This window comes from Callithrix jacchus, chromosome 11, assembly GCF_049354715.1.
Source record: "Callithrix jacchus isolate 240 chromosome 11, calJac240_pri, whole genome shotgun sequence".
Classification (NCBI taxonomy): domain Eukaryota; kingdom Metazoa; phylum Chordata; class Mammalia; order Primates; family Cebidae; genus Callithrix; species Callithrix jacchus.
Window position 1 is genome coordinate 52,960,334 of NC_133512.1, and position 27,126 is coordinate 52,987,459.

Here is a 27,126-nt window from a genome sequence, read left to right on the forward strand (position 1 = left end):
GAGTCGGAATAACATAGCAGAGACAAAAAAAAATTACCTCTGTAACTCGGAAAACGCGCTAAACCCGCAGGAAGCGCTGGGCCGACCTCCAGTATCCCAGCATTCCTCGCGCAACTTCCGTAGTTCTTTCCCCGACTCTCTATGGTAGCGTCAGCCTCTGAGGCGGCAGCGACAGTGGTGAATCCTTGAGGAAGCGTGAGGGTTTCAACTTTCCTGCTCATCTGGGAGGTATTGGGCTCGGAGGGTCGCGATGTCAGAGAAAAAGCAGCCGGTAGACTTAGGTCTCTTAGAGGAAGACGACGAGTTTGAAGAGTTCCCTGCCGAAGGTAACCTCTGGGCCCCGGCTTCGCGGGGACAGTGACTCAGGCTTCCCTGTGGAAGCAGCTTGGGTGCTCGGGCTGGCTTGGTGCACCGGCGATCAGTTTGGACCCCCGGGGCCGGGATTGGAGGCGCTGAGGCTCACCCCTCAGTGGTGCCCTGGCTTCGGGTTTGGGGTGTCGCACTGGGACGCACTGGTGAGGCCCAATGGCTTCGGCCTCCTCACTGGGAGGAACCGCCGTGAGCCCAGACCCACACCCCCTTGTCTGGGATGGTTGGTGCCTTTACTGTGCCTCTGGGTTACCCACCACTTAAATATAGTTCAAGTCTACATAACCTCCCTTTCTCTTATTTTTATTTTATTTTATTTTTGTTCTAGCAGTCCTTTTTTGCCTTTAAACCTTTCCAGAATAGACTTCTCTGTAGTTACGCCAATGCTGTTTAACTTTAGGACGTTACAAGTGAAGGCTGATTAAGTAGGATAGGAGGATAAGATGTTGGGTGCTTAATACACGTTATTGCCTAACTCCTGTTTCTCACAATTTTGATCACTTCACTGTGAACTAACTTAAAGCTTTATAAGACCCTAAAACTTGGCGGGTATGGTGGCTCACGACTGTAATCCCAGCACTTTAGGTGGGTGAGGCAGGAAGATCACATGAGGTCAGGAGTTCAAGACCAGCCTGGGCAACATAGTGAGACCGTGTCTCTACAAAAATAAAATATTTTTAAAAAGAACCTAAGTCTTATACATCTTTTTTTTAGCTTAAAAACTAAAGGTCTTTAGTTTTTTTATTGTAGGTAATATTATGCTTCATAATAGTAAATTGCTAGCATTTGTTGAGTGGCTGCTGTTTTTAAGAACTTGTCTAAGTGCTTTACTTGTAATAGCATATTCCACTTTGGTAAATACAGGAAGTAGGCCCTGGTATTGCCATTCTTCAGGTAAACTGAAGTGTGGAATGGTTAAGAGACGTTCCTGGTGTCTCACAACTAGTTAGAAATAATAGTACTGAAATTGGGACACCTGGCCTGATTGACACCAAAGCTCTTAACTTTAGCTGTACTGCTTCTTTTTGTGAGATCACTGTTGCCAGTTAGGTTTTCAAAATAGGCTGCTTTATTAGCTAATTGTTATCAGTAGATTTGTAAATATTAGAAAGAGAATTGTGGTTAATGGTGTACACATCCTGTTGCATCAAGTAATGACTACTGCACTAAGATTGTCCCAAGTTGTATGCCCTGTCATGATCCCGTTGTGCATAAAACCACATAGCTGGAACATTTGTTCTATTTATTTATAGTGTACTTTTGTTTAGTGGAAGAGAACATTAGTGTACATGTTACACAAACTCATAAACTAAACCAAAGCACATTTCTTTTCAGTTCTGGAATGTATTATGTGTTGTAGGCAGTCTTAGTTTTTTTTGTTGTCTTCGGTAGTGGATTTATCTGTTCAGTCATGTTTTCTTTACGTCACTTTCAAGTTGCTTCATAATCTGCCAGCATAGAGCAATGTAGTAGAAAGCTGGCCTATTGAAGGTAGAATCTACTTCTGACTCTAACTTTGTACTTCAAATAGCATTCTTCATTATCATATACAGAGTGGAATGTTAGGCACTTATTTACAGTATATAATCTATCACTGTCACCTTGAGAAAATGGAGGCTTAGAGACAAAAAGAAAAAAACCATGCCACAATTTGCCATTATGTCCAAGCCAGGATCTGAAAGATCTGAGTCTCTGATCCAAACTTTATCCCTAACATTTAGCAAAGTGCCTGACACATAGTAGGTAGTCAATAAATGCTGGTTGAATGAATGAACCCGCATTTAAAATGAGTAGTTATTTGAAAATTGACTGCTTAAAAATGATCTAGAGATAACTATATGCCTGATGCTACACTTGATTTTTTTTCAGCAACTTTAATCAGCTTTTGCAGAGTGTAGTTTGTTCTTGTTCTAAGTTTATGTTGTGAGCATCAATTTTTCAAAGTGTCAGTAGTTATATAGCAGTGAAACAAAACAAAAAGGTAAGAGGAAAGCAAAGAAAATATTTTTTCTAAAGACAAAGGACTCACAACAGACTGGTTTATTAACATTAAGGAATTCACCATTTATGGGTCTCTTTACAGAATATTTGTTGTCTTCGGAAACTTTCCATCTTAGAATGAGAAACATTGTTAATGCCTTTGTTTTGTTCAACTTTCTCCTGTCCTCTGGTTTATGATTTGGATAAGTTTTTCTTAATTTGAATTAAGTGAAAAAATCAGTGAAACCACTGAATATTTACTCCTGAAAATTGTTCTGATAAATAATCAAAAGAAAAACAAACTGGGAAAAATATCACGAAAGAATTATTATTTTTTTGAGAATCTTATATTTCTGTCATGTTTTAGCCTTAGTCAAGGTTTAGAGTCTGTTGGTGATCCATGAAACAGCAGACTAGGCATTGCCTGGGATCAGATTGAAATCACAGCATCTCATCATTCCTTAACCTAGACCTGCTTAATTAGCATGAGCCTTATGAAGATTCCTAAGAGATTTGTTAGCACATGAAAGTTTGCAAATATTACTTTAAAACAGTGACCTATTTTGAATCTTTTGGTATTTGAATTTTCACTTCAATTATTAATGCCCTGATTTACTTTCAAGTTCTTTCTGTACTTTGGAAAATAATTTTTCTTGTAAATATGTCATTGACAAATTCACTAATAGAAACAAATTAAAATTGCTGTTGTTAAGGCAGCCTATGAACATCTCTGCTACGTATACAGAGTGGAATGTTAGGCACTTATAGATCTCTGCAGTCTATAAGAGATCTTACTTTCAAAGGCTTTGTTGAGTCTCAGTGCTCTAGAAAGTGGATTTTATCCACTGTCTTGGGTAACTTGGAGTATAGAGACTGCCATATGAAAGTCATTACTGATGGTTCGACTAATAGATTGTCCTTCTTTTGGGAGTGGTCTTGTTACATTTAATCTTGTATAAGAATCTGTTTAGTAAGATGTCCACTTAATCATTTTAAGGAAAGGGAATTTTTTTTAAAAAAAGGAAACTAAAGTAACATGTTTTCATGGAGGCCTCATTGTTTGTCTCAATAGCCCTTCAGTGTAAAGTGTAACATCTGGAAGGAGTCTCTGGAGGTACAAATGCTCCTTTTATTTTTACCCCCTTCTGTAGCCTGTGAATCTGTGCTACTTTGGCAGTTCCTCACAATTTATTCTAATTGCTGGGTATGTAGTCTACTGGTTATTAAGCAGGAGCTGTTAAAAAATCATGTTTAGGATCTTTATGATACACAGTCTCCAACTTCTTGACTACTTAAACTGATTGTGAACAGCCTTTATAGGAAGACATTCAGGGTCCTGGGTGTGATTGATTTTAATATGATTTGGGGAGCTTTGAAATGGTTGGAATTTTAGGACCAGAGAGCAACTTGAAAGTCTAGAGAAGATTTCATTTTTCAACTCATACGTTTAGGTTGGTGGTAATAGAGTCAAAAATTGAAGTAGTCTATAATTTATTTAAAACTTTGACTACTTTTTCATATCAAATTATTGAAAGAGTTTTTAAAAATATTTTTATTAGTTTCTCTGACAATTAGATGTGGATGAGAGTAAAAGTGGAAAGAAAACAAGTGGTCCTTTAGATTCTTTTATTCTCTTCCTATGCCAGAATTGAGAGGTTTGTTTTGTTGTTGTTGTTGTTGTTTTTCTTTGAGCGAGAAGCTTTTTTAGAATATTTAGAATGAAATTGAGTTTGACTGCAGCAGCAATAGCATTTGCAAGAGTGATATTATACTAAGTGTTCTATACTTTTTCTGTAATAGGTAAAATTGCTATATAGTCTTGAAGAAATCAGGAGCAGAATACTACCCACCTCTCCACCCTGTGGCCCCTTGAGACATTTTTGGATAAGACACGTTATCATGGGAATCTGTCTGTTGAGGCAGACAACAGACTAGTGATCCCCTAATGCTGCCAGCATTCTGGAATAACTGAGGCACTATCACTTGTGCCTTAAAAAGCATGACATCTTACAGTAGTTCTTAATCAAGTGAGTGATTTTGGATGTTATATTCACTTGATAGGTAGGAAGGAGTGTAGAAAGACTACCAGCATTTAGTGGGTAGAGGTCAATAATATTAAATTTGTGCCTGCATACAGAATAACTGCCCTGCGAAAAATGCTATTGAGAAATATTTATGTGAATATCACATGCCAACAGGACTAAATATTCAATGGAAGGGTTCTTTAGAATCTTAAATGTAGAAGATAGATGTGACCAGTATTGATACCATCACACACCATGCTAGTCAGTTTACCTAGTGCCAAAAAGGGCTTTTGCTGTTTTGCATTATTAAACGTAATGTAGTGGACATGACCATCAAACATTTGAATTAGTTACATAGTGGTAGCAAGAAATGGAAAACTCATGTTACTAAAAATTTTTAAGAAAAAAATATGTAATCTATAAGGTGATTGGCAGAGTACCTGTTGAATGTCCATTTTTGATAATGATATGCAAGAAGAAAGTTTTTGAACCCCAGGATAGAATAAGCATGATGAATCTAGGATTAGGCCCAGGTTGAAATCCAACATAGATAAACTTTTAGCTTGTCACCTCATGCTAGTTACTTAACTTCCTCTTTAAAATATTTTTATAGTACGTTACATAGGACAATTTTATACATAACTGCTTATGGTAAAAATTTAAACTTATGAGAGTATAAAATAAAAAGTAAAAACACAGTTTCCCTCTACCACTCCCCAAAAAAGTTTTTTATGCCCCAGTGGTAACCAACATTAAATATTTTTTTCTTTAGTATCCTTCCAGAATGTGTATATAAATTGCACTTGTTTGTATATAACCTTTAATTACACACACAGAAGACACACTATATATACTATTCCCTCCTACTTGATTTTTATTATTTAATGTAGCTCAGGCACATTTTCGCATTGATATAAAAATCTACCTCATGTCCTTGTGTGCATCTTGACTAGTCTATTTAACTAGTCCCTTCTTGATAGATATTACGTTTTTTTGTTGTTGTTGTTGTTTGTTTTTGCTTCGTGAGTGTGTGTGTGTGTATGTGTGTGTGTATTTTTTTAAAGAGACAAGGTCTTGCTCTGGTGCTGTCACCGAGGCTGGAGTGCAGTGGTGCTGTCACAGATTATTGCAGTCTTGAACTTCTGGGATTGAGTGTTCCTCTGTCTCAGCCTCCCTAGTAGCTGGGATTACAGGCATGTGCCACCTCACCTAATTTGTTTTTTCAAATTTTTTGTAGAGATGTGGTCTCACTATGTTGCCCAGGCCGGTACTGAACTCATGGCCTCAGCAGTCTTCCTACCACAGTCTTCCAAAGTGCTGGGATTACAGGTGTGAGCCACTGTACCTGACCCTTTTTTTTTTTTGAGACGGAGTTTCGCTCTTGTTACCCAGGCTAGAGTACAATGGCGCGATCTTGGCTCACCACAACCTCCGCCTCCTGGGTTCAGGCAATTCTCCTACCTCAGCCCTTTTTTTAAAAAAAAAAAAAATGGAATATGCTGCACTGAATAACCTTATAGTTTTAGGGGTTTTTTTGTTGTTGTTGCTTGGGGTTTGTTTGTTTGTTTTATTTTACAAATAGTGAATATGTTTATGTCTTTGTTTTCATGTGTGTGCTAATCTATAAGATAAACTTCTAAAGAGAAAATTGCCACATCAAATTGGCAGACTCATTTTTATTTTTTATAATTTTTATTTTGAAATAATCTCAAACTTACAGAATAGTTGAAAGTACAGTACAAACATTTTTCTCTAAACCATTTGAGAATAAGTTGCCAACCTGATGGCCATTACTTCTGAGTATTTTAATGTGTATTTCCTACAAGGACATAGTCACATGACAACCATTAAAAATCAGGAGATTAATACACGAATGCCTTACCATAGGTTGAGCATTCCAAATCTGAAATCCTCCAGAATCTCAAGCTTTCTGAGTGCCAACATGAGATTTCAGGTTTGGGGATTTGGGATGCTAAATTGTAAATATATAATGCAAATATTCCAAAATTCAAAAAAAACTAAATTTGAAACACTAAAGGTCTCCAGCATTTCGAATAAGGGATACTCAGCCTGTATGATCTAACCCACAGATCCCTTTCAGCTTTCTCCCATTATCTCGTTAGAGTCTTAATATAGAGTTATTGCATTCTCTTGTCATGTCTCTTTAGTCTTCCTTAGTCTAGAGCATTTCCTCAGTTCGTCTTTAACTTTCATGATTTTGATACTTTAGAAGACTGCAGGCCAGATATTTTGTAGAATATTCCTTAACTTTGCCTATTTCCTCATGATTAAAGGTCTACATGGTAGTCTTGGTGCTCTCTTCTTGTGACATCCTTTTAGATGGAACGTTATTCTCACTTGTTTCATTATTGGGGATGTTTACTTTGATCACTCTATTAAGGTGGTGTTAGGCTTTTCCATTGTTAGCTTACTAATTTTCCCTTTGTATTAGGCATTTTGGGGGGAGGAACTTTGAAACTATAAATACAGTATTCCAGTGATCATCAAACTTGTAATTTGTTCATTTTTTTAAAAACATATAGCAGTGTGGACTCACGGATTCTGATGAGTAGGTTATCATTTGTAACTATTATTTGGATTCTCAGATTGTCCCATATTTGAATATGCAGAATGCTTTCAAGCTGTCTTCTTGTCCTTTTGTCATGTCTCCATTATTCTTTGTGCATTTCCTAGCATTTTGGCACAAGGTGTGTTCCAAACTAATTTTATACCTGGAATTAGCCATTTCTCCAATGTGATTTCTTTTTAGTGGAGAATGGTATTTAGAAGGCAAGGTATTGACCCTGGTTATGTTTACTGCTTTTGGGATATTCCTGCTCCCAGACCCTCTAAGTAGAAGGAACTAGGGATGTACAGGTTTGTGTGTGTGTGTGAGTGTATAAAACCATGGGTTCACACAGATATCTCCAATTGCAGTTCAGCACCATGGGTTCATTCTTGTTTTTTTCCCTTTCTGCATTTGATACTTTCTTCTCCAATAGTGAGGAACTTGGCTTTCATTATCTTATATATATTGTCTATTTGTTCATCACCCTTTCTAACCAGTGTTTTCTGCCCCCAAAACATGCCCTTCTTGCCCTACTTGGGCTCCACATTTTATGCTAGGCCACCCTCCCCTCCTTTAGTGTGGGTGACTTCATTCTGTCCAGGCTCTGACACACCAGCCATACCATGCTGCCCCTCTACAGGAATGCCCTCCTTGCTCTGTTTGGGCTTCGACGTCTCATCTTAGACCAGGCATGTCTTAAATTTTGACAGGTATCCTCAGATTGGTTTTGAGAAGGGTTATGCCGTTTATCTTTCCATCTACAGTTCACCTTTTCCCTCATAAGCTTGCTACATTAAATAGTAAAGATATTCGTCATAACTGACCTCATGAATGAAAAGTAAAATTTATCATTTTGATTTGGATTGATTTTTTTAGTGAGATTAACCATTATGTCTCTGAGCTGTTACCATGTTAATCCTCAATTTCATTATCTGCAATTTATGGCTAATAATATTTATTAGAGTCATGAAAGAATTACATTATTGTATTCATCGGCCTGAGCTGCCATAACAAGATACCATAGACTGAGTGGCTTAAACATCAGAGATTTATTTTCTCACCCATTCTGGAGGCTGGGGAGTCCAATATTAAAGCATAGGTCAATACAGTTCTTGGTGAAGCCACTCTTCTTTCCTTGCACACGGCTGCCTTTATGCTGTGTTCTCTTGTGGTAAGTGAAAGAGTGTTTGCTCTTTGGTATCTCTTCCTGTAAAGGCACTAATCCCATCATGAGAGCCTCACCCTCAAGTCCTCATTCAATCTTGATTACCGTCATATTGAGGATGAGGGCTTCAACAGAAGAATTTTGGTAGGGGGACGAGGATACAAAGATTTAGTTCAGAACAATGATAGATATGTAAAAGTGCGTGACAGAGTTTGGCACAAAGTTAGTATTCAGTAAACATTAGTCTCTTCTCGCCCCTCTAATGTACTTAGGAGTTTGAATTTGGATGATGTTTAATGTTTGTTTAGAATTTGAGCTATTTCTGACATGTATTTAGTAATTTTGAATATATTCAAAATTAAGCTTGTTGAATTTGTGAGTTATTTGATAATTGGTTTATTTCAGAGTATTAGAAACTTGTAAATTAAAAAAAAAAGTTGCCATTAAATGTTTTTCCACAAGTACATAAACAGTAGTGTGGTTATTCATAGAAAGACACACAGACTAATAACATACATTGTTTAGGGGTACATACAGATTGGAATGAAAAATCGCCAAATCAAGATGGTGATGCTTGGGAGGGGTTAGTAAGAGTTGTGAACCAGGATATTAAACACTGAAAAACTATTTGAAAGTTAGCTATTTCATTGGTTCTATGAATGAGCAAGCAGTAAAGCAATTGTGGCTTAAGTAGTGTTTAATGTTGCTACTTGGTTGTTAAACATTACCCATTGAAAGATGTGATGAACTGTGAAAACACTGAGAGGAAAATAAGTTTCAAAAACTGTATAGTTGATCCTTTAACAACATGGCTTGAAGTATGAGGGTCCATTTATACACAGATTTTTTTCAACCAAACAGGAAAAGGAAATAAAATATTTGCGGGATATGAAACCCGCCTTTACAGTGGGCTGACTACCACTTGGCTGACCATGGGATCTGAATATGCATAGATTTGGGTATACTTGGGCTGTCCTGGAACAAGTACTCAGAGTATACCAAGGGACAACTTTACTCTTCTTCAGAAGTATTTAAAATTTACCAAATAGGCTTTATCCTTTGTCTGGTTGTATACTCTGTTGTACATGTAATGTTTGGTAGAAATTGTATTGTTTACATTCTAAGACATAGAATATATATTCTGCTCACCTCCCTCATCCCACAAGTTGCCTTTCCAATGATTAACGTGTAATAAAAGATTATTCATTTGACATATATTTGCTGAGTGTTTCCTATAAATCTGGTACTGAAAAGTACAGAGAGAATGATATTAGCTGCCATTTATCAGTACTAAGTTCTTTGCATACATAGTGTCACTGAATATTCATAGCTCTTTGAGGTATAGGTTTTATAGCTAGAGATCAGCAAAATTAAATAATTTATCCAAGTTCACAGTTAACTAGAGGCTATCCTGGGACAAATTTGACTCCTCTAGATATTTGTCTTTGAACTTAGTAGTACTTGTCAAGGGAGAGAGGGATCAGTGGTTTTAACACCAAGTAGGAGTGCTTTTTCCTGAGGGGGGACTCCAAGTCCTTTTCTCCCTACCTCCAATTAAACCAGACCAACATTGCTTTTGTTTTTCTTACCTGTTGGGCTTCTGGGTAAGATGTAATTTGGTTTCCTTCAACTAATAGTAAAGTGCAGTAGCAGTTCACAAGAAACATTACTTCCAGTTATGTACAATGTGAGGTAGTAACATTTGAACAGGGCTTTCAAAAGAAATGAGGAAAGGGGTTTTCAAAAGAAGGGAAAAGATGTAGATACTTTTGATGTGAAAAATAAGTGTGCATGTATATTGTATTTGCTTGTGAAATAGTTGTTGCAAGTGCAGGTAGTTTGGGGCCTAAGCATGGAAAGCTTTAAGCTGCTGACCAGTTTGGACTTAATCCTTAAGTAGATGAGAAGTGGTTTTTAAAATGTTTTGTTTGTTTTGCTCATGACAGTGATCTGTGTAAGTTTCCTTTAAGCAATAGGCTGAAACATTAATCCAGCAGAATTAATTTGAAAGATAGAAAGACTAGAGTCAGGGAGGATGATTAGCAAATTGTCGAAATAACTCAGGTGAGGACTAAGGGCTTGAAATAAAGTATTATTAGGAATGAAGTAAAGAGAATGCTGCCACAATAGTAAGGGAGACAGAAGTGATGAAGCATTAGCAGCTAGTTTGATATAGGGTGTTGAGAATAAGAAGAAATCTGGGGTTGTGATTTTGCCCTTGTGCGTCTAAGAATATGCATGGTGGATTGAGATTGGATACCCTTGACTCAGTAATATGAAGGGTAGATCAGAATGAGGAAACCGAGATGAGATGAATCTAGGTCATGAGGGCTTGGAAAAGATGAGAGTAATGTCTTTTGTGAATTGTATGGAATTAAAAATAAAACCACAAATCTACCAGGTGCAGGAGGCCAAAGAAAAAATAAATTTTTAAAAATTTATGTTGAAGAGGATGTGGAGAAATTGGAACGGTTTTATACTATTGGTGGGAGTGGAAATTAGTTTAACCATTGTGGAAGACAGTGTGGCGATTCCTCAAGGATCTAGAACCAGAAATACCATTTGTCCCAGTAGTCCCATTACTGGATATATACCCAAAGGATTATAAATCATTCTGCTATAAAGATAACATGCACATGTATGTTTATTGCAGCACTATTTACAATAGCAAAGACTTGGAACCAACCCAAATTTACATCAATGACAGACCGAATAAAGAAAATGTGGCACATACACACCACGGAATACTGTATATGCAGCCATAAAAAGGAATGTGTTGATGTCCTTTGCAGGGACATGATGAAGCAGGAAACCATTATTCTCAGCAAACTAAACACAGGAACAGAAAATCAAACACTGCTTGTTCTGATAAGTGGTAGCTTAACAGTGAGAACACATGGACACAGGGAGGGGAACATTACACACTGGAGTCTGTTGGGGAGTGGAGGGAAGTGGAGGGATAGCATTAGGAGAAATACCTACTGCATGCGGGGTTTAAAACCTAGATGACAGATTGATGGATGCAGGAAATCACCATGCCACATGTATACCTCTGTAACCTGCATGTTCTGCACATGTATCCCAGAACTTAAAGTATTAAAAAATCAAAAATCAACGAAGAGAACCAACAAAATGGAGCCATTCTGCTAGACTTAAATTTTTTTTAATTGTTGGTGAAGATAATTGGATTTGGATTTCCTTTTTAAAAAATTTAAGTATAGTTATGAATGATTATGAAGTTATTTTGAACCTTTGTTTCAGACTCTTTGACACAAATAACTGAAACCTCACCAACAGCCCAGTAATAAAAACATTGTTTATGACTTGATTTTTGTTTGAAATTCTCTACTAACAGTTTTGGTCTTTGTTAGACAGAATAAAGTGGTGCAGTGCTAGGTACTGATTCCTTAGTCACTGACTAGAACATCTATCTGCAGGGTATAGGTGTGATTGCATCATGATGACCTATAGAAATGAAATTTTGAAGAAAAAAAAATTTATTACCTATGTCCTGAGCAGGAACACATGTGAATTATCTTAGAATCACTAGATATGGTGTGGCTTCATTATCATACTCATGAGTAGAATGTTGCGTTTGTAAGTATTGCTGTTCTCTTTTACACACACCTGTGACGGTGAATGTTAAATTTAGTATTTTTCTTTTCATGTAATGTTCTGTATATACTTGCATATTTTATATTTGAAGAAACTTGGTCAGAGATTAGGTTGTTTCTATTTAGAATACCTTTATTGTTATGGAATAAGAATTTGTTGCTCTTGAAAATTGGTGTAGAATAGAACATTTGCAACCCTATTTAGTGTGAGTGGAATTTCCTTTTACTTTTCTTAAAAATGCTGTATTTCATGCCTTTCAGAAAATTGAAAATGTATGGTGAAGGGTAGGGGAAATTAAGTAGTAAAATAATTTTCTAAGTTGAGAGAAAATTCTTTTTGTACTTAAATGTCAAGGTGATACTTAGATTAAGTATATGTGAAATCTTGGGTAACTCAGATTTTTGAAATTTCAAACTAATCACAGATGTAATTCTCAACTAGCCAATATGAAGAAAACCAAACTTGGGACAAAATATAAAATAATTTAGAATTGCTAGAAACTTACATATTAGGCATCTGTTATTGGTTATTTCCAATTCTGACTTTCTAAAATGTAGGGTTTTTTTTTTTAACCAGTACACATCTGGAGGCATACACATTGAAGTAAATACAGCTGTGATTATTTACATGAATAATCACAGTTCTGGCAATGCATTTAGTGTTTAAGGTAAAGTGTATGCTTTATAAGGCCATCTACATATTGAGGATAGCATTAGACATGAGGTATCATGTCAGGTATCACATATCATAGGTATCATTGGTTTTATTTTGTCCTTTAAAAAAAACTATTTCTGAAGTTAACGCTTTAAAACTGAGTGATTAAAATTGCATGGTGATCAGTGTAGTGTTACATCTGAATATTAAAACCCAATTCAGAGATCCAAGAAGATGTCAGCTAAATTCAATTGCAGCTTTTTCATGTTACACATTGACTGAGTACAGTTTTATATGTGTTGTAACTTACATATATTATAACATTTTTGTATAGTGTAGAGAATTTGTAAATGCTATAAATACTGTTTTGGGAATTATACCCTATCACATAAGCTTTTAACGTAATATAGTTAAGTATATAATCCTAGTTAATAAACTGACTTTAAAAATCTCCATCTAAAACAGATTATAGAATCTGGTTTTCAGTGTTAGCACTGTTTTTCTTACTAGTGCTTGTTAATTTTTAATTGCTTAATAAGTTGTAATAGAAAAGAGGTTATTTCTTAGATTCCTCATCTATGATAATTGGAAGGATGGTGTGCTATTACATAGACATCAGTGCTTCTTACTGCTTAGGATAATGGTATTAAGGCTACAGAATTTATCCAGATTTATCAGATGATTAACGAAGAATTTGGCCAGCTCTTTCATCTTTGTGTAGTAAGAAATATAGAGCTATTGTCATGAATCTTTTTATAAATGTTATTTGGTATTACTATATTGTAATACCAAATAAATATAGAGCTATTGTCATGAATCTTTTTATATATGTTCTTCCTAAAATGTTGCTCACAGTACTCTTTTTCCCCCTCTTCATGAGCCAGTTCCTTTTTCCTGGGTCTTTATTCCTTTCCTTTCTCTGCCATTAAAATAGCATGAGATAGTTGTTAGAGGAGGGAGAGATGCTTTATCCTTGTACTATCATCAGAGTTTAACTTAAGAAACTAAAAAACATTGCACCATTCTTAATAAATATTTCCCCCTCTCTACGTTAAAAGAAGTAAAGTCAACTTGAGGAGATCACTTAATAACTATTGAAATCAACATTTTGAATCAAGTCATAATTAGAGGGAAAAAATTTGTTTCTTTAAAGATAGTTGCTTTAAAAGATAAGGCTCTACAGTATTTTTCAAAGACGTACAAGGTTAGCAGAAAAGTGTCAAAATATTATTTTATATTTCTGGCTTGAATCTTTTGTTACATGATCATTTCCTTTTTAGGGACTAGTGCCAATGGAAATGACCTACTTAACAGTTTAGGATGCTGGTTAGTTGGAAGTGGTTCAGGCTGAGAAGAAGCTTGTTGTCTTAGAACCCTGAAACAGTTCTGTTGTGATTTTTGAGTTATGTCACCCCCTTTACTCAAGAACATAGTATCTAGTCTTTATTTAACTTATTTTTTGTAGCATTATACTCCATTAGGTATCAGATATCTTTATAAAGACTCCTTAAAATAACTAAAAAACATAATTTCTATTTCCAGGGTTAACCCACATAGCATATTTAGAGCTTGAGATTTGAGGTTAAAGAATAAGGGTAATATTTATGTACTTTCTCACCATTCTAAATAAAAGCTGAAATCTCAATCTAAACCGCCCCTCTACACTACCAAAAGGAGGAAGAAAATTAAGAAAACTAAAAACTACAATATTCTTTATGCATATTTATGTTTATTATTCCTTTGAAAATCTAAATGTTGTATCAATTATATTAGATACTAGTGGTGGCTTATAGTTTGGTCTACTTTTAAATATTTGTATATGAGTTATCCTTGTGTTTTGCAGTTTTCAATTCCACAGTGGTATCTTCCTGCCACTCAACTTGCTTTAGGGTTGTTGGTGTTGTGTTTTGAAAGATTGTGAAGTAGACCTTCTAAAAGTGCGTTCAGAGAAAAATCAGCAAAGTAAATATCCTCCTGAAATTATAAGCTTTCATTACAAGTAGAATTTTTTGTATTAACTTCTGTTTTAGATTATCTGCAAACTTAAGAATTGAGAGAACTAGAGAGCATAAACTAAGATTTAAGGAAGATACCATTTTTCATGGATATGATATTAGCGTTTTTGAATTGTGAGTGTTCATAAGCAAGCTTTTCAAAGTTTTTGTAGTTGTGGAAAGGTGTGAGAAATATTTAGACAGCATCTGTTTCTATTTTTAGACTGGGCTGGCTTAGATGAAGATGAAGATGCACATGTCTGGGAGGATAATTGGGATGATGACAATGTAGAGGATGACTTCTCTAATCAGTTACGGTAAGTTTTAAACCAGATTTTTATTGTAGCTCAGTATTAATTATAAGCATGGAATATGTAATTTACATAGATAATTAATTTCTTAAAAACTACTTAATCTTTGAAATAGGATTTTTGAATTATGTAAAGTAACATAATTCAAAGTAGGACGTACTGTCTTCATCTCCTGTGATTCTAAACATGAACACTTTGTGTAATTGCATATCATACAACTTTTGTTCTTTCTAGTCTTTTTACAAAAGTAGTAAAATAGAAGCATATTTGCTATTTATTACCCTTGGGGATTTAATTCTGTCAATGTTAATTTTCTACCAATATCAAATAGCTCAGCAGAAATTAGAGTCCTAGAGTGCTGGCACCTTGGTGATTCTCAAACTGGAATGGAGATTGAGGTTGTGAGAATGTACTTTGTCATATTCGTGTATAAATCTGCCTGATTTCATTTATTTATAACATAAAATTAACCATTTTAAAGTGTACAGTTCAGTGGCTGCTAGTACGTCCTCAATATTGTGCAACCATCATCTCTATTTAGTTCCAGTATTTTCAGCATCCCTAAAGGAAGCACAGTACCTGTTAAGCAGTCATTCCACGTTCTTTCTTCCCCTAACCCCTGGCTGCTGCTGATCTACTTTCTGTCTGTAAGGATTTACCTATTCTGGATGCTTCATATAAACGAAATCATACAATATTGTGAACTTGGGTGCGTACCTTCTTTCACTTCGTATAATGTTTCCAAGGTTCATTCATGTTGTACCATGCATTAGTACTTTATTACTTTTTTGGCTGCAAAATATTCCATATACATGTTTCATATTGTATATTGTATTCCAATTTACAATAATATTGTATGGATATGCTACATTTTATACATTCATCAGTTGATGGACATTCAGACTGTTTCTACCTTTTGGCTATTGTGAATAGTGCTGCTATGAACATATTGTACATATATTTGAGTACCTGTTTTCAATTCTTTTGAGCACACACACACACATACATACACGTGGAATTATTGGATCACACATTAATTCTATATTTAACTTTTTGAGGAACTGCCAAACTGTTTTCTACAACAGTTGAACAATTTATGTTCCTACTAGCATTCATACTAGCAGGGTATGAAGGTTTTAGTCTCTCTACATCTTTGCCAAAACTTATTTTTCTTCTTTTTTTTTAATTATAGCCATCCTGTAAGTGAAGGATATGAAGTGGCATCTCTTTGCGGCTTTGATTTGCATTTCCCTAATGACTAATCTTTCCATATACTTGTTGTTTGTATACTTCTTTGGAGAAATGTCTATTCAAGTCCTTGCTCATCTTACTACTGAGTTGTTTGTCTTTTTGTTATTGTTGTAAGGCTTCCTTACATATTCTTGGTAGTAGGCCTTTATCAGACAAGTAATTTGCAAATATTTTCTCCCATTCTGTTAGGTTGTCTTTCAATTTCTTCATAGTGTCCTTTTGCACAAAGTTTTTAATTTTGATGAAGTCTATTTTTTCTTTTGTTATTTCTGCCTTCGGTATCATATTTAAGAATTAATTGGAAAATTCAAGGTAATGAAGATTATCTCTGTTTTCTTCTAAGAGCTTTATAATTTTTAACTCTTACATTTTGGGTTTTGGGTTAATTTTTATATATGTTATGAAATAGGGCTTCAGCTCATTCTTCTGCATGTAGATGTCTAGTTGTTCCAGCACTATTTGTTGAAAAGACTTTTTTCTCTCCTAATTTTATTTTGATTCAGCATATATTTATCTGTCTTGGTTGCAAGAATAAATAGACTGTCATATACTTTGTTCAAATAAAGATATAGAAGGTGTATGTTCCAGTCATCTAATTTACTAGTCTAGTAAGCTTGTTCAAAAAGAAAGTGAAATCGTTTATAATAAATTTTTAAAATTTGATTTCTAATAGTGATAAAGTAGCACCAGCTCCTACAATGCATTTTATTTTCTTACTGGCTCAAAACTCTACATTCTAAAGACTTACAGAACTTTGTTGGAGACTGTAAATAATTTTACTTGTCTGTTTTTCTCCTTTTAGAAATACTACAATTTACCTTTCACTGTTATTCTGATACTTCTGCAGTTTTTTTTCCATTCTCAAGTATTGCTGACTGATTTTTACCTACATCTTATGGTTCCTCCAGTACTCTTAGACGTAGTTATTCAGAGCCTTGAGACTTTAAACTGCTTTAATGCAGTTATCTTACCTGCCTTAGTTTTCAATTTTATCTTAATAATGTTGTTTTTCCTATTATAGTTTTATGGACAAGATTAAAAAAAATGATAGCTATTGAACAATAATCCTACTTTTTCCCTAAAATCTGTTAATGTTACATCATCTGTCCCAAGCATTGGACCTGTTCTTTCTCATTCTTCATGATCAACGTATGGCTCTTCAAAGTCCCTTTTGTTATTTTTACAGATTTCAGTTTATTCGAGGATCAAATTAATTCTATATGTACAAGCTCATGCACTTTCTTTTTACATTTGTCTTTGTTTTATGTCCTCACACTAGAAAACACCGTACTACCTTTTGAAAAATAGGCATTCCCCTTTGTTCCTCCTTGGCATCATTATGCTGTTAGACTATTTATTTTCAGGTCTTCCAAATGCTTTTGATCCCTACTCTGTGTTCTTAAACACGTCAGAGTTTTTTTCCTGATATGCTTTTGACATTTTTAAAGTTGAGGCTATGTTAAGTTTTTTTCTTCTGACATTCAAAATAGTCAAATTTCTTTAATGTTTTATTTCTTTTGTCTTTCATTAGCACTTTCTCTTAACCTAATTACTACATTATTGAATACTATAATTTTTACCAGGAAACTTTCAGTAGTAAATATATTGATAATTGGATTTCTCATCATTACATGTTGCCTTTTTATTGGTTTAGAAGTAGAACATTATATATTTGTGGCTTACTGTTTTTATAATACACCTCTACAGTGCTGTTATGTACTCTGTTGTGTTTCTGCCTTTAGGTTTGTGGATTTCTATAGGTATAAACTTTTTTTTTTTTTTTTGCGTTAGGTATATAAATCTTGATACTTCCATTAGTGAATAAGATTTTTTTTTATTTCCCCATTTGAGTCATGAGTTTTTTTCTCACTAAGGTTGTTGCTACATTGCCAGTGGTGTCAAATAGAGCTTACTGTAGTGATGGAAATGTTCAAGAAACTGCTGTATGGGAGCAGTCAGTTACATGTGGCTATTGAGCACATGAAATGCGGCTAGCACAGCTAAGGGACTGAATTTTTTGTTTTATTTCATTAAAATAGCCACATGTGACTACCATATTAAATAACACAACCTTGGACAATTCTTGCTTTAAAAAATTTGTCTTAATTAATAAGACTCACAGAAAGATATTCTTCCTAGTCTTTTCTGTAAAGTACATGGAAACCCTTAACGTAGTATCATAAGCCATGGTAAAGATGGGTTTCACTGTTTTCTGATGTTATTTGGTCCTAATCCTATTTAACAGTGGAGAGACATCTCAGACTCCAGTGTGAATCAGACTGCTGGGGTTCCAACCCCAGATCTCCCTCCTATTTGGCCATATGAACCTTGGGCAAGTCACTTAGCCTTTCTGTGACTTGCTTTTCTCACACTTTAAATTCAGATAATAATTACTGCTTTACTGCTAGGGTTACTATTAAGGTTTAAGTGGTTTAGTATGTGTAAAGTGCTTAGACTATGGTAAGTGTGTGTTAAATAAAAACTGTCCATGTAGCAAGCTACTCACTTGCCATGTTCTTCTTTCTCTGTCAGTGTAATTACCTTTAACAGATAGAAGTAGAAAGAATAAAGCCAATTAGTGCTTCCAAGTAACTAAAAGTCAGTCTGTTTTTGCAGCTTCTGATATCATTTGTTTCTTTATATATCAGGAGAAATAGTAATATGATTTTCTCAACCCTATTTCACATCTTACATAAAAACTCTAAGAAGCCAGTATAGTTGCTGATTCACCAAATCAGATATAGCCATTGTCATAAAGCTGAGTAGTTTTTGATTAGTAAGAGGAGTTTTCAAACCTACTAGTGGCTATTGTTCTTTTTTCTGGTTTGTTGCACAAAGAATGCTACTGCATTTGTTTTAGTTAGGGTATGTTTACTGTGTATGTCATATGATATTCCAGTTGTGCTGGGGTTTTCTGTTGTTGTCTTTGTTGGATTTTTCCATTCGGTAGCCTCATGATTATTAGTGTTTTTGTTTTGTACTTGGTGGCCTCAATTTTTTCCTTTTGGTTTTTTAAATTCTAGCGGACAACTTTTCATCTTCTCTAAGACTTTAGCTGATAGAAAAGCTTTTCATCATCTCTTTTGTGTTCATAAACAATTTATACATGCAGTTGGTGACCAACCACCTCCCATTAGGAAGGCCAATAGACACAAACCTAAAGGACAGATTTGGTGTACTTGTTACTTAAATCATAGGTTGAACTTCTGGGTTTTTTGTTCATTTGTTTGTTTTTGCTGCTGCTGTTAAAAATAAATATACTAAGGTTTAAGAAAGTTGTGAAATTATTTTCATTTTAAATAAGGTGTAAAATTTTAGCATGAGATAAAATTCAAAGACAATTACCACATTCCCTAAAGATTGGCAACAAGAGGTTTTGTATGAAACATTTGAGTTTTCTGTGATCATCAGAAATATAATCTCTCAGCTTTTCCTTTCAGCCTTGATTCTTAAAGTATACTACCTTACATTTGTATAACTTTCTCTCATTTAGCTCTCAAAACAATAGAGATAAGTTGTTATAAATGAAGGGCAGACACTATAATCTTCAGTTTCCTGAGTGGCAGGGGAAGGGCCCAAAGGAAGCAATTTCGTTAGCAAAGGAAGGGCCACAGTCAGTGACTGGCACTGGACTCTTGACTCCTAATCAAGTGTTTATACCACCAGCCCATACTATATACCCTAGCAGAAGACAAGGATGCTTCATTTGAACAATCCGTGGCCTTGATAGAATTCATGGAAATTAGCTGACTATTTGTATTCTGAGTAACTATAAAAATTTTAGGAAAATATTTTTGAAAAATGAATTATAAATACCATACATTATTCCTGTCATGTGTTTGCATTGGAATAATGTAGTGGTGTCTAAGCCAAATTTACTTGAGAACAAATGTCTTTATCTTATGGATGTAATGATGTAAAGCATATAATCATACTTTAAATTTACTCAGTGTTTTATCTTGGATAATAAATTAGCCATCTAATAATTTCATCATAAAATTTTATCTGAATTGTGGCAAATAAGTTCCTGTTGATATTTGGAATGGTAGTTTAAATAGCTAAAGTTGATCATAAAGCTAAACTTTTTTGTACAAATATTTTATTTAAGGCAGATCAACAATTGTAGTTGAAATTCTCATTATATATGACTGAATCTTTCGGTTGGATAAATTATAAAAAAGTATCTTCATGCTTGTGTATTCATGCTAGTATAAACTTTTGAGATTTTCATCCACATTTAAAATCAGGAAAGTGAAGTCTCAATTAATATTCCATGACTTATTTTATGTATTTATTTTGCTTATATGGTTAATGCAGAAAATTTTCACATACTATTAAATTTGATTATTAATATATATATGTATATTACTAATAGATATATGTCAACATGGAAGGCATATTGTTTAGCTATTCTTTCTGCATATACAACAGTAATAATACCTGTTACGATGATTATAAAATCCCTAAAGATTTAATAGTGATATGTACTTTGCCTGAGGTTAATGAATCTCAAAACTTATATTTAAATATTTATTATGAACAGAACATTCATATGGCATTTAGAAAGTATTTGAAGGATAGCAGTAACTCCCTCCCATTTCTTCCACAGATAGACTTATAAGAAAATTAAGGAAGATAAAATGTAAGTTAACTAGTGGGAAAAGCAACTTTTTGTTAGTATTATATTGACTCATGTCCAATTTTCTTACGTAGTTTCTTTTTTTTTTAGAGACTAAAACTATTGAGTGATATTGTAAACTGGTATCTCAGGCTTAGCTTATTTATTTATTGATAATATTATTTCTAAAAGAATGTTTATTATAAAGAATGTCTGGTGATGTTGTTCTTTCTGTTTTATCGTAGAGCTGAACTAGAGAAACATGGTTATAAGATGGAGACTTCATAGCATCCAGAAGAAGTATTGAAGTAACCTAAACTTGAACTGCTTAATAAATTCTAAGACAGAGAACCCAGGATGGCACACTTACAAAATGTGTTTATTTCATTATCTGTTTGGATTTATTTTGGGTTTTGTAACACAAAAAATAAATGTTTTGATCTAATTGGTTTAGAAGTCTTAATCTTTTGCCTCTAGTCAATTTTCTTGTCATGATTTTCCAAAACCTTATTATATATAGATAGTAAAATATTATGTTATAAAACATTTTTTTTTTTAATGTTAACTGAGTGAGGCTTAGGTTAAATGATTTGGAGTATTTAACCTGATTCCCAATTCAGTACTTTTCTTAAACCACATCAGTTAATTGTTACTTCTATTTTATGAGGTATTTCTTTTACATCCCGTTGAACCTTAATCTCAACTGTATTTTGATAGCTTGGGCAACATTTGCTGACATTTATAAGGTGACCTTTCAAAACCTGTGTTTTAAAAATATTAGTCAATTTAAATTGCTGTAATTTACTTAGTTCCTGAGCCATTAATAATATTATTAATGGTTGTTAGAGTATTATTGGTACTCAAAGTCCAGAGTAATTTAATCATAGTTCTAAGAATGGTGTCTTCTATTAAAATTGGGGAAGTGGGCTCAAGATATTTTATCAACAAGTGCATATTTTCAGGTACTACAGGCTCATTTAATACAACTGACTTTTCACAGAGCGATAGCTTTTGCCACATCTACTTTGGAAAATGGGAGATTTAATTTGGTTTGCAAAGGATTCTTTCTCATGACTTAGAATGGAGCTAATGTACGGTATTTTTTAGGAATATTTTCAAATGTAAATGTAAAAAGAACTACACTCAATCAGTAGTGTTGAGTAAATTCAAATGTAAAATTTATGTAAACAGTGGAGTACAGGTACCAAAATAGGAGTTGGTGACCTGAAATACAAATTATACTTAAAAACTATTTTGAACATAAATATGTTTCTCCTTCTAAGTCAAGCCTGAACCTACCTTGCCTGCCTAACAGAACTGCTAGATGATCAAATGGAATAAGGGACACCAAAGAATTTTGCAAAGTATAAAAGTTTTGGATGGATAAGTAATATTTTTGTAAATATAAGGAAGCACAGGCAGCCATGTTAATGTTGTAACATGCTAAGAAGTATTTTGATGTGCATTTTCTCAATGTTTTGGTCTGTGGTTAAAGGATGTGGTCAGCTGAACAGTGTCAGATTACTAACACTATTAAGTGATGGCCTGAATGATGGCCACATGATGTGATTAGTTTAAATTAATGAGGTATGATTTTGAAACCTTATGGGAGATGAGCAGAGGCTTTAATGGGTTATTTGTAGTTATCCAGTATTTTGTCCTTAATTAAATATCAAAATTTGGGTAGTTGATGTTAAGGATTAGGTATCTGAAAATTGGTATTTGGCATCAGGATAATAAAACACATCCGAAGTAGGAAATGAGATTAGGCAGATGAAAAAAAAATTTTTTTGAAATTTTACAATTTATAGATTTCTCTCATTTGATCTTTGCAGTGACCCACCCTGTGAAGCAGGGAGGACAGGCCTGTTTATTGTAAGTATTTTATCAAATAGAAAACAATCTCACAGTAAGTTAGGAAGTAAAAGGGCTCAGGATTGCAATAGCTAATAGGTGGCAGATATAAAGCTAGAATCTATGTTTCCTGATTCTAGGGTTTCCTGCTTGGTATTTTGGAAAGTGTATAGGTTGTGATGTTATTTCAAGGTTTGACTCGTAATTAGACCACTTGTTAGTTGTGTATTAAGTTTCAGAACAGCCTGTTAATGGTTTTCTTGTTCTGTAAAGTGAAAAGAATTCCTGCAGGGTTGAACTGAAGATTAGCATGTGATAATCAATATAGTGGTAGTAATCAATCTTTTTTTTTTTCTGAGCCATGCTACCACTTATATGGAAGTTGCCTTACCTCCCCTTAATAACTGGTGCTTACTATGTACCAGACATTGTTCTCAGCTATCTGTATGTGTTAATCTTCACAACAGCCCTGAGATAGTTAATGTTATCATGTGCATTTCACATATGAAGAAAATGAAGCACCAAGACGCTGAATCATTTGCCCATAGTCACTCAGGAAGTGGTTCCCAACAAAACAAAAAAATGTCCTCAATGGAAGGGACTATTCTACAGAACTTTGGGTTTCTCTTTCAGTAGCACTTAATATAGTCCCACATATGTGCTCCTTAAATTTTAGTTGAGTATATGTACAGAAGAAATGAAGTTTACAGCAAATTTGCTCCATTGTAGAAGGTTTTATTGATGCAGACGTAAATGTTTCTGTTAGTGATGACTCCCTCTTTTCCCCTGTAGTTTTTCATAATTATTTTCCAAAATTCAGTTGTTTGAAATGAAATTATAGGTGTAATAATAATGGTCAGCATTTTTCGTTAGGCCCTGGCTTAGAATTGCTGTGGGGGATGCCATGTCCATCCTATCCTAAAAGTTTAATTTAGAGGACTATCATAATGAGCCAACTCCCTTTTGAAGGATTGAATGTTATATTAATAATGCTCTTTCTACAGCATGTTGTGGTCTACACTGTATGTTTTCAAACATTTATATCCTTCCTGTTCTGCATTTCACATTTTGAGACAGGGAACACATCCCACCCACTTTGCAGAGAGCTGACAATTAGCACCACCCTCATTCCACACATACACATGATGCTTGGGGACTCGCCTTTGATTTTCCAGCTACCTTAAAGGCTCCTGTTGGATCTCACCTTTAAGTCTCCTGAATTTACTTTTTGCTGTATCCATACGTTCTCTTTAGTAATCTCACCAGTGTCAGTTGCTTTTAAACAAGTTGCACATGTATGGTTTCAGCCTCTAATCTGTTTTGTCCTGTCACTGAAATTCTAATCTCATATATTCAACTAACAACTTGATTACCTCTCTATGTCTGAGTGTCTTAAAATAAACTTGATGAAAACAGAAGCCTTCATTATCCTTCTCAAACCTGATCTTTCCTCCAGTCTTCCCCATCTCGGTAAAGACACTCACATTCAACCCAATTGTTGAAGCCAAAAATACAGAAACATTGCATCTTCTGTTTTCCCAATATCCAATCCACTGGTGAGCCCTATCAACTCTACCTTATATGCATGTTTCATGTGGTTGGTACACTACTTGCCTTCTCCGTTCTTCCCTTTCCCTTTCCTAAGGAGTCCTCATCTCCCTCACCAGCCCCAACCCTTAGATATCTATCCTTCTTTCACATGGGCCATGTGACTCAAGGAAGGCCAACACCATTCCCAGCTCAAGGTGGGCTCTGCTTCATCTTAAGCCAATCTTGGTAACTACATCCCCCGTGCAAGTGATTGGATACAACAATGGACAGCTTTACATACATTTGGGGCAATCAAAAGGGGGACTAGGTGCATCTGGCAAAGAAAAATCCTACTTCATAAACTAGCCCATAAATCCAGCCTATCCCTCCGAATATAAATAAGGGAACATCTAGTCTCAATTGCTAGTGACAGTCATATAACCGCTATTCCAGTTTGAGGGTGAAGATTAGAAAGTCTGGAAGAAGATTGATGATGTCATTGAGCTTGCTCTAGAACTAGGCTTCTTGTAAAACAAGCCTACAAATGTCCTTATATAAGACATCTTAGGTTGGGTGTTTAGTTACTTGCACCCAGAAACAGCTTAACTGATAAATTCAGAATCTATCTACTCCCACTACTAGTATTAGTACTACCACTTGCTTACTAGGATTTACTGCAATGATTACCTAACTGGCCTCCCTTCTACTTTTCTGCCCTACAATCTATTCTAGAAAAAAACAGCATATTGTTAAAATTTAGATTATGTCACGCTTTTCCTTAAATGCTGTCAGTGCTTTTTAAGCAGCATAAAATCTAAACTACTTATAAAGACCAATGTAGTCTGGCTTCTGCCTATCTTACTGACACACACCGCTTGATATTCAGTATTGCCATATTTTGATCATTTCTGAAGAGCAAATCAAAGGGAAATCACCTAAGCAGAAAGTGATTAAACTGCATGCAGTTGCTTGAACATGCAAAGGCCAGACGCTTTTGTACCAGTTGTTCCCTGCGATGCTTGCCCTCCTCATCCTTTTAAGTTAGGCCTTCCCTGATCATTCAAGCTAAGGCATCTACTTGGTTGTTCTACAACACGACCTTCTAAAAAATGCTCTCCAATACTGCCTGATTTTTTGTTCATTGCTGTTGCATTGCAATGGCCAACTCCTTGGTGGCCAGAATGTTGATTTTATTTTGCTCTTCACATATTTGCCTTGGGGGTTGATGGGTTGTCAAAAAGGTTGATACAAGGATAAATTCCATTTTATATCAGCTATAGTTTAAATTCACTGGTCAGGTAGGCTAACTGTAATGTTATTCTGAGTCCTCTTTAGCTGTCATGGAACTGAAGAAAGCTTATACTCCTACCCTCTTTGTTACCCTTGTAAGATGACTTTCTTAGACTAGGTGACTATCAGAGAAATTCTTGCCACTTTTCACCAAGGATGATAATATTTAGAATTGCAGGAAGAACCATTAGCTAACATTCCAGTGGCAAACATTCAAAACTCTAGATTATCATCTTTACCTGGGCTAGCACACCACTGTTTATAATGTAACATTGTGTATTTCTTCTCTTAGTTATTGCTTTTGTTGTTTGTTGTGTTTCTTAATGGTTTTCTGTTATAGACGGAATTCCTTAAAAATAGAACTCCTATTGTATTCATGTTTGTATCCCCTTGTCTTACTGTGGATTCCTTCTCTTACTGTGGGTTCCCTCAGAAGCACCTTAGAGTAGAGATAAGGATTTAAATGTGAATATTTTATTACAGAAGTGCTAAGGGAGTGAGAAAATGAGTTAGGAAAGAGATAAACTAATAAAGAGTGTATCTAGCAAGATACGCCATAGGCAATTAGACCTCAGTTCCACCTGGGAAAGCTAGGAAGCTATATACAACATATCTTGGAGTTATCCTGGCCTAGGGGAGGAGAGACAGTATTTATCAACTCATCAGTCATTGGTTGAAAATTACTCAGGGAAATCCCCCTGTATCTTCTTGGTATAACCCATATGTAGGCAGAGTAGACTCTGGCTACCATAGAAAGTATTCAGGCAGAATTATAATCGCTGGCAGTAGAAAGTAGAGCCATCCTGCCTGGAAGTAGTAAATGATGAAGAAACAAGGGCATGGCATCAATCACCTCTGCTACATCACTTGGTTTGTCTTAAATATTTGCTACAAAGTGAATCTTGAAACCATTGAATCAAGAGATCAGAAGAATGATTGGCAAAATCAGCATAGATCAGGAAACAGTAGAGACTATAACAGTGAGAGATGGCCTTTGCCTTCCTTCTTGATTGTCAGGCACAAATCCATGTAATAAGCCATTTCATATCTAATTGGTTGTACCTAGACAATTTAAACCTTATGTCCTGCCAAAAGAGGTCAATCAGATCACTAATGACTATGAAATATACTTTTTTGTGGCTGCTTATGGTGAAATGTCTTTCAGAAAAATCTTCATAGCTTTTTGCTTTGACTAAAAATATGGCATCATTAAAGCTCAATAACTGTTCAACAAATCTATCACCTGGATCTTGTATATTTTCAAGATTAGTCTCTTATCGAAGGTAAAAAAAGATGTGCTTTGATCTACATTAGTGTTCATAAATAATGATTTAACAAAAGTGTTTGAATTTTTCAAAGCTCATACTCAAAAACAAAGACTCATGGTTGGTATTTTATGTATAGAAATCCATAGTCCAAGTAAATAAAATGTGTCTTAATGATTCTGCTGATGATATTTCAAAGTAATGGAATGGACAGGACACTGATTTTATGAGAAGAGCAGTTGGTTCTTTTTGCTAAAGCTAAGAAAGTCACTACAATGAGCCACAGAGATGACAGTTTGTGTTTATGGTTTTTACTATCTTTCAGCAATTTCTTCTTTGGTGGTTAAAAAAGGCATATGCAAATTTACTTTGGCTTCAGAGACATATACATTATTCCTCTTAAGTAAAACAGTTGAAAAAAATTAAAGCTACTGATTTATATGTTGAAGTTTCTTCATATTTTATACTTTAACTTGTTAAATTTTAAGTCTTGTTTTGGAAGCTAAGTTTTCACCATTTGAAACAATAGTCTATATAATACTAGTTCATAATGTAAGGACTAGACCAAGACTATTGTATGAAACTGTGCTGCTAGATTTTATTTTGCTTTACAAATTAAATTTATTGTTGTAGGCTA

General features: G+C 34.8%; 1 protein-coding gene and 1 long non-coding RNA gene across 10 annotated transcripts in view; one reads left to right on the top strand and one right to left on the bottom strand.

Annotated features, from left to right (window-relative positions):
- The window catches only part of LOC103794834 (uncharacterized), a 170,938-nt gene extending 170,396 nt beyond the window's left edge, over positions 1-542 (bottom strand). For all 9 annotated transcript variants that reach the window (XR_008473376.2, XR_008473382.2, XR_008473377.2 and 6 more), the window contains exon 1: positions 38-542. This is a non-coding gene — a long non-coding RNA (uncharacterized LOC103794834). The remainder of the gene's footprint in view (positions 1-37) is intronic.
- On the top strand, positions 122-23,822 carry SEM1 (SEM1 26S proteasome subunit). Its single transcript, XM_002751513.8, has 3 exons — positions 122-326; positions 14,594-14,687; positions 20,796-23,822. Exons 1-3 carry the CDS (start codon positions 251-253, stop codon positions 20,836-20,838), a joined length of 213 nt encoding a protein of 70 aa, XP_002751559.1. The 5' UTR covers positions 122-250; the 3' UTR covers positions 20,839-23,822.
- Positions 23,823-27,126: the final 3,304 nt, after the last annotated feature.

Bases quoted from the DNA above. Each gene is read 5' to 3' on its own strand.
- SEM1 (XM_002751513.8), top strand. From the start codon at position 251: ATGTCAGAGAAAAAGCAGCCGGTAGACTTAGGTCTCTTAGAGGAAGAC. The intron at 327-14,593 runs GTAACCTCTGGG...TTCTATTTTTAG, and splicing joins TGAAGAGTTCCCTGCCGAAG to ACTGGGCTGGCTTAGATGAA. The intron at 14,688-20,795 runs GTAAGTTTTAAA...GTTTTATCGTAG, and splicing joins GACTTCTCTAATCAGTTACG to AGCTGAACTAGAGAAACATG.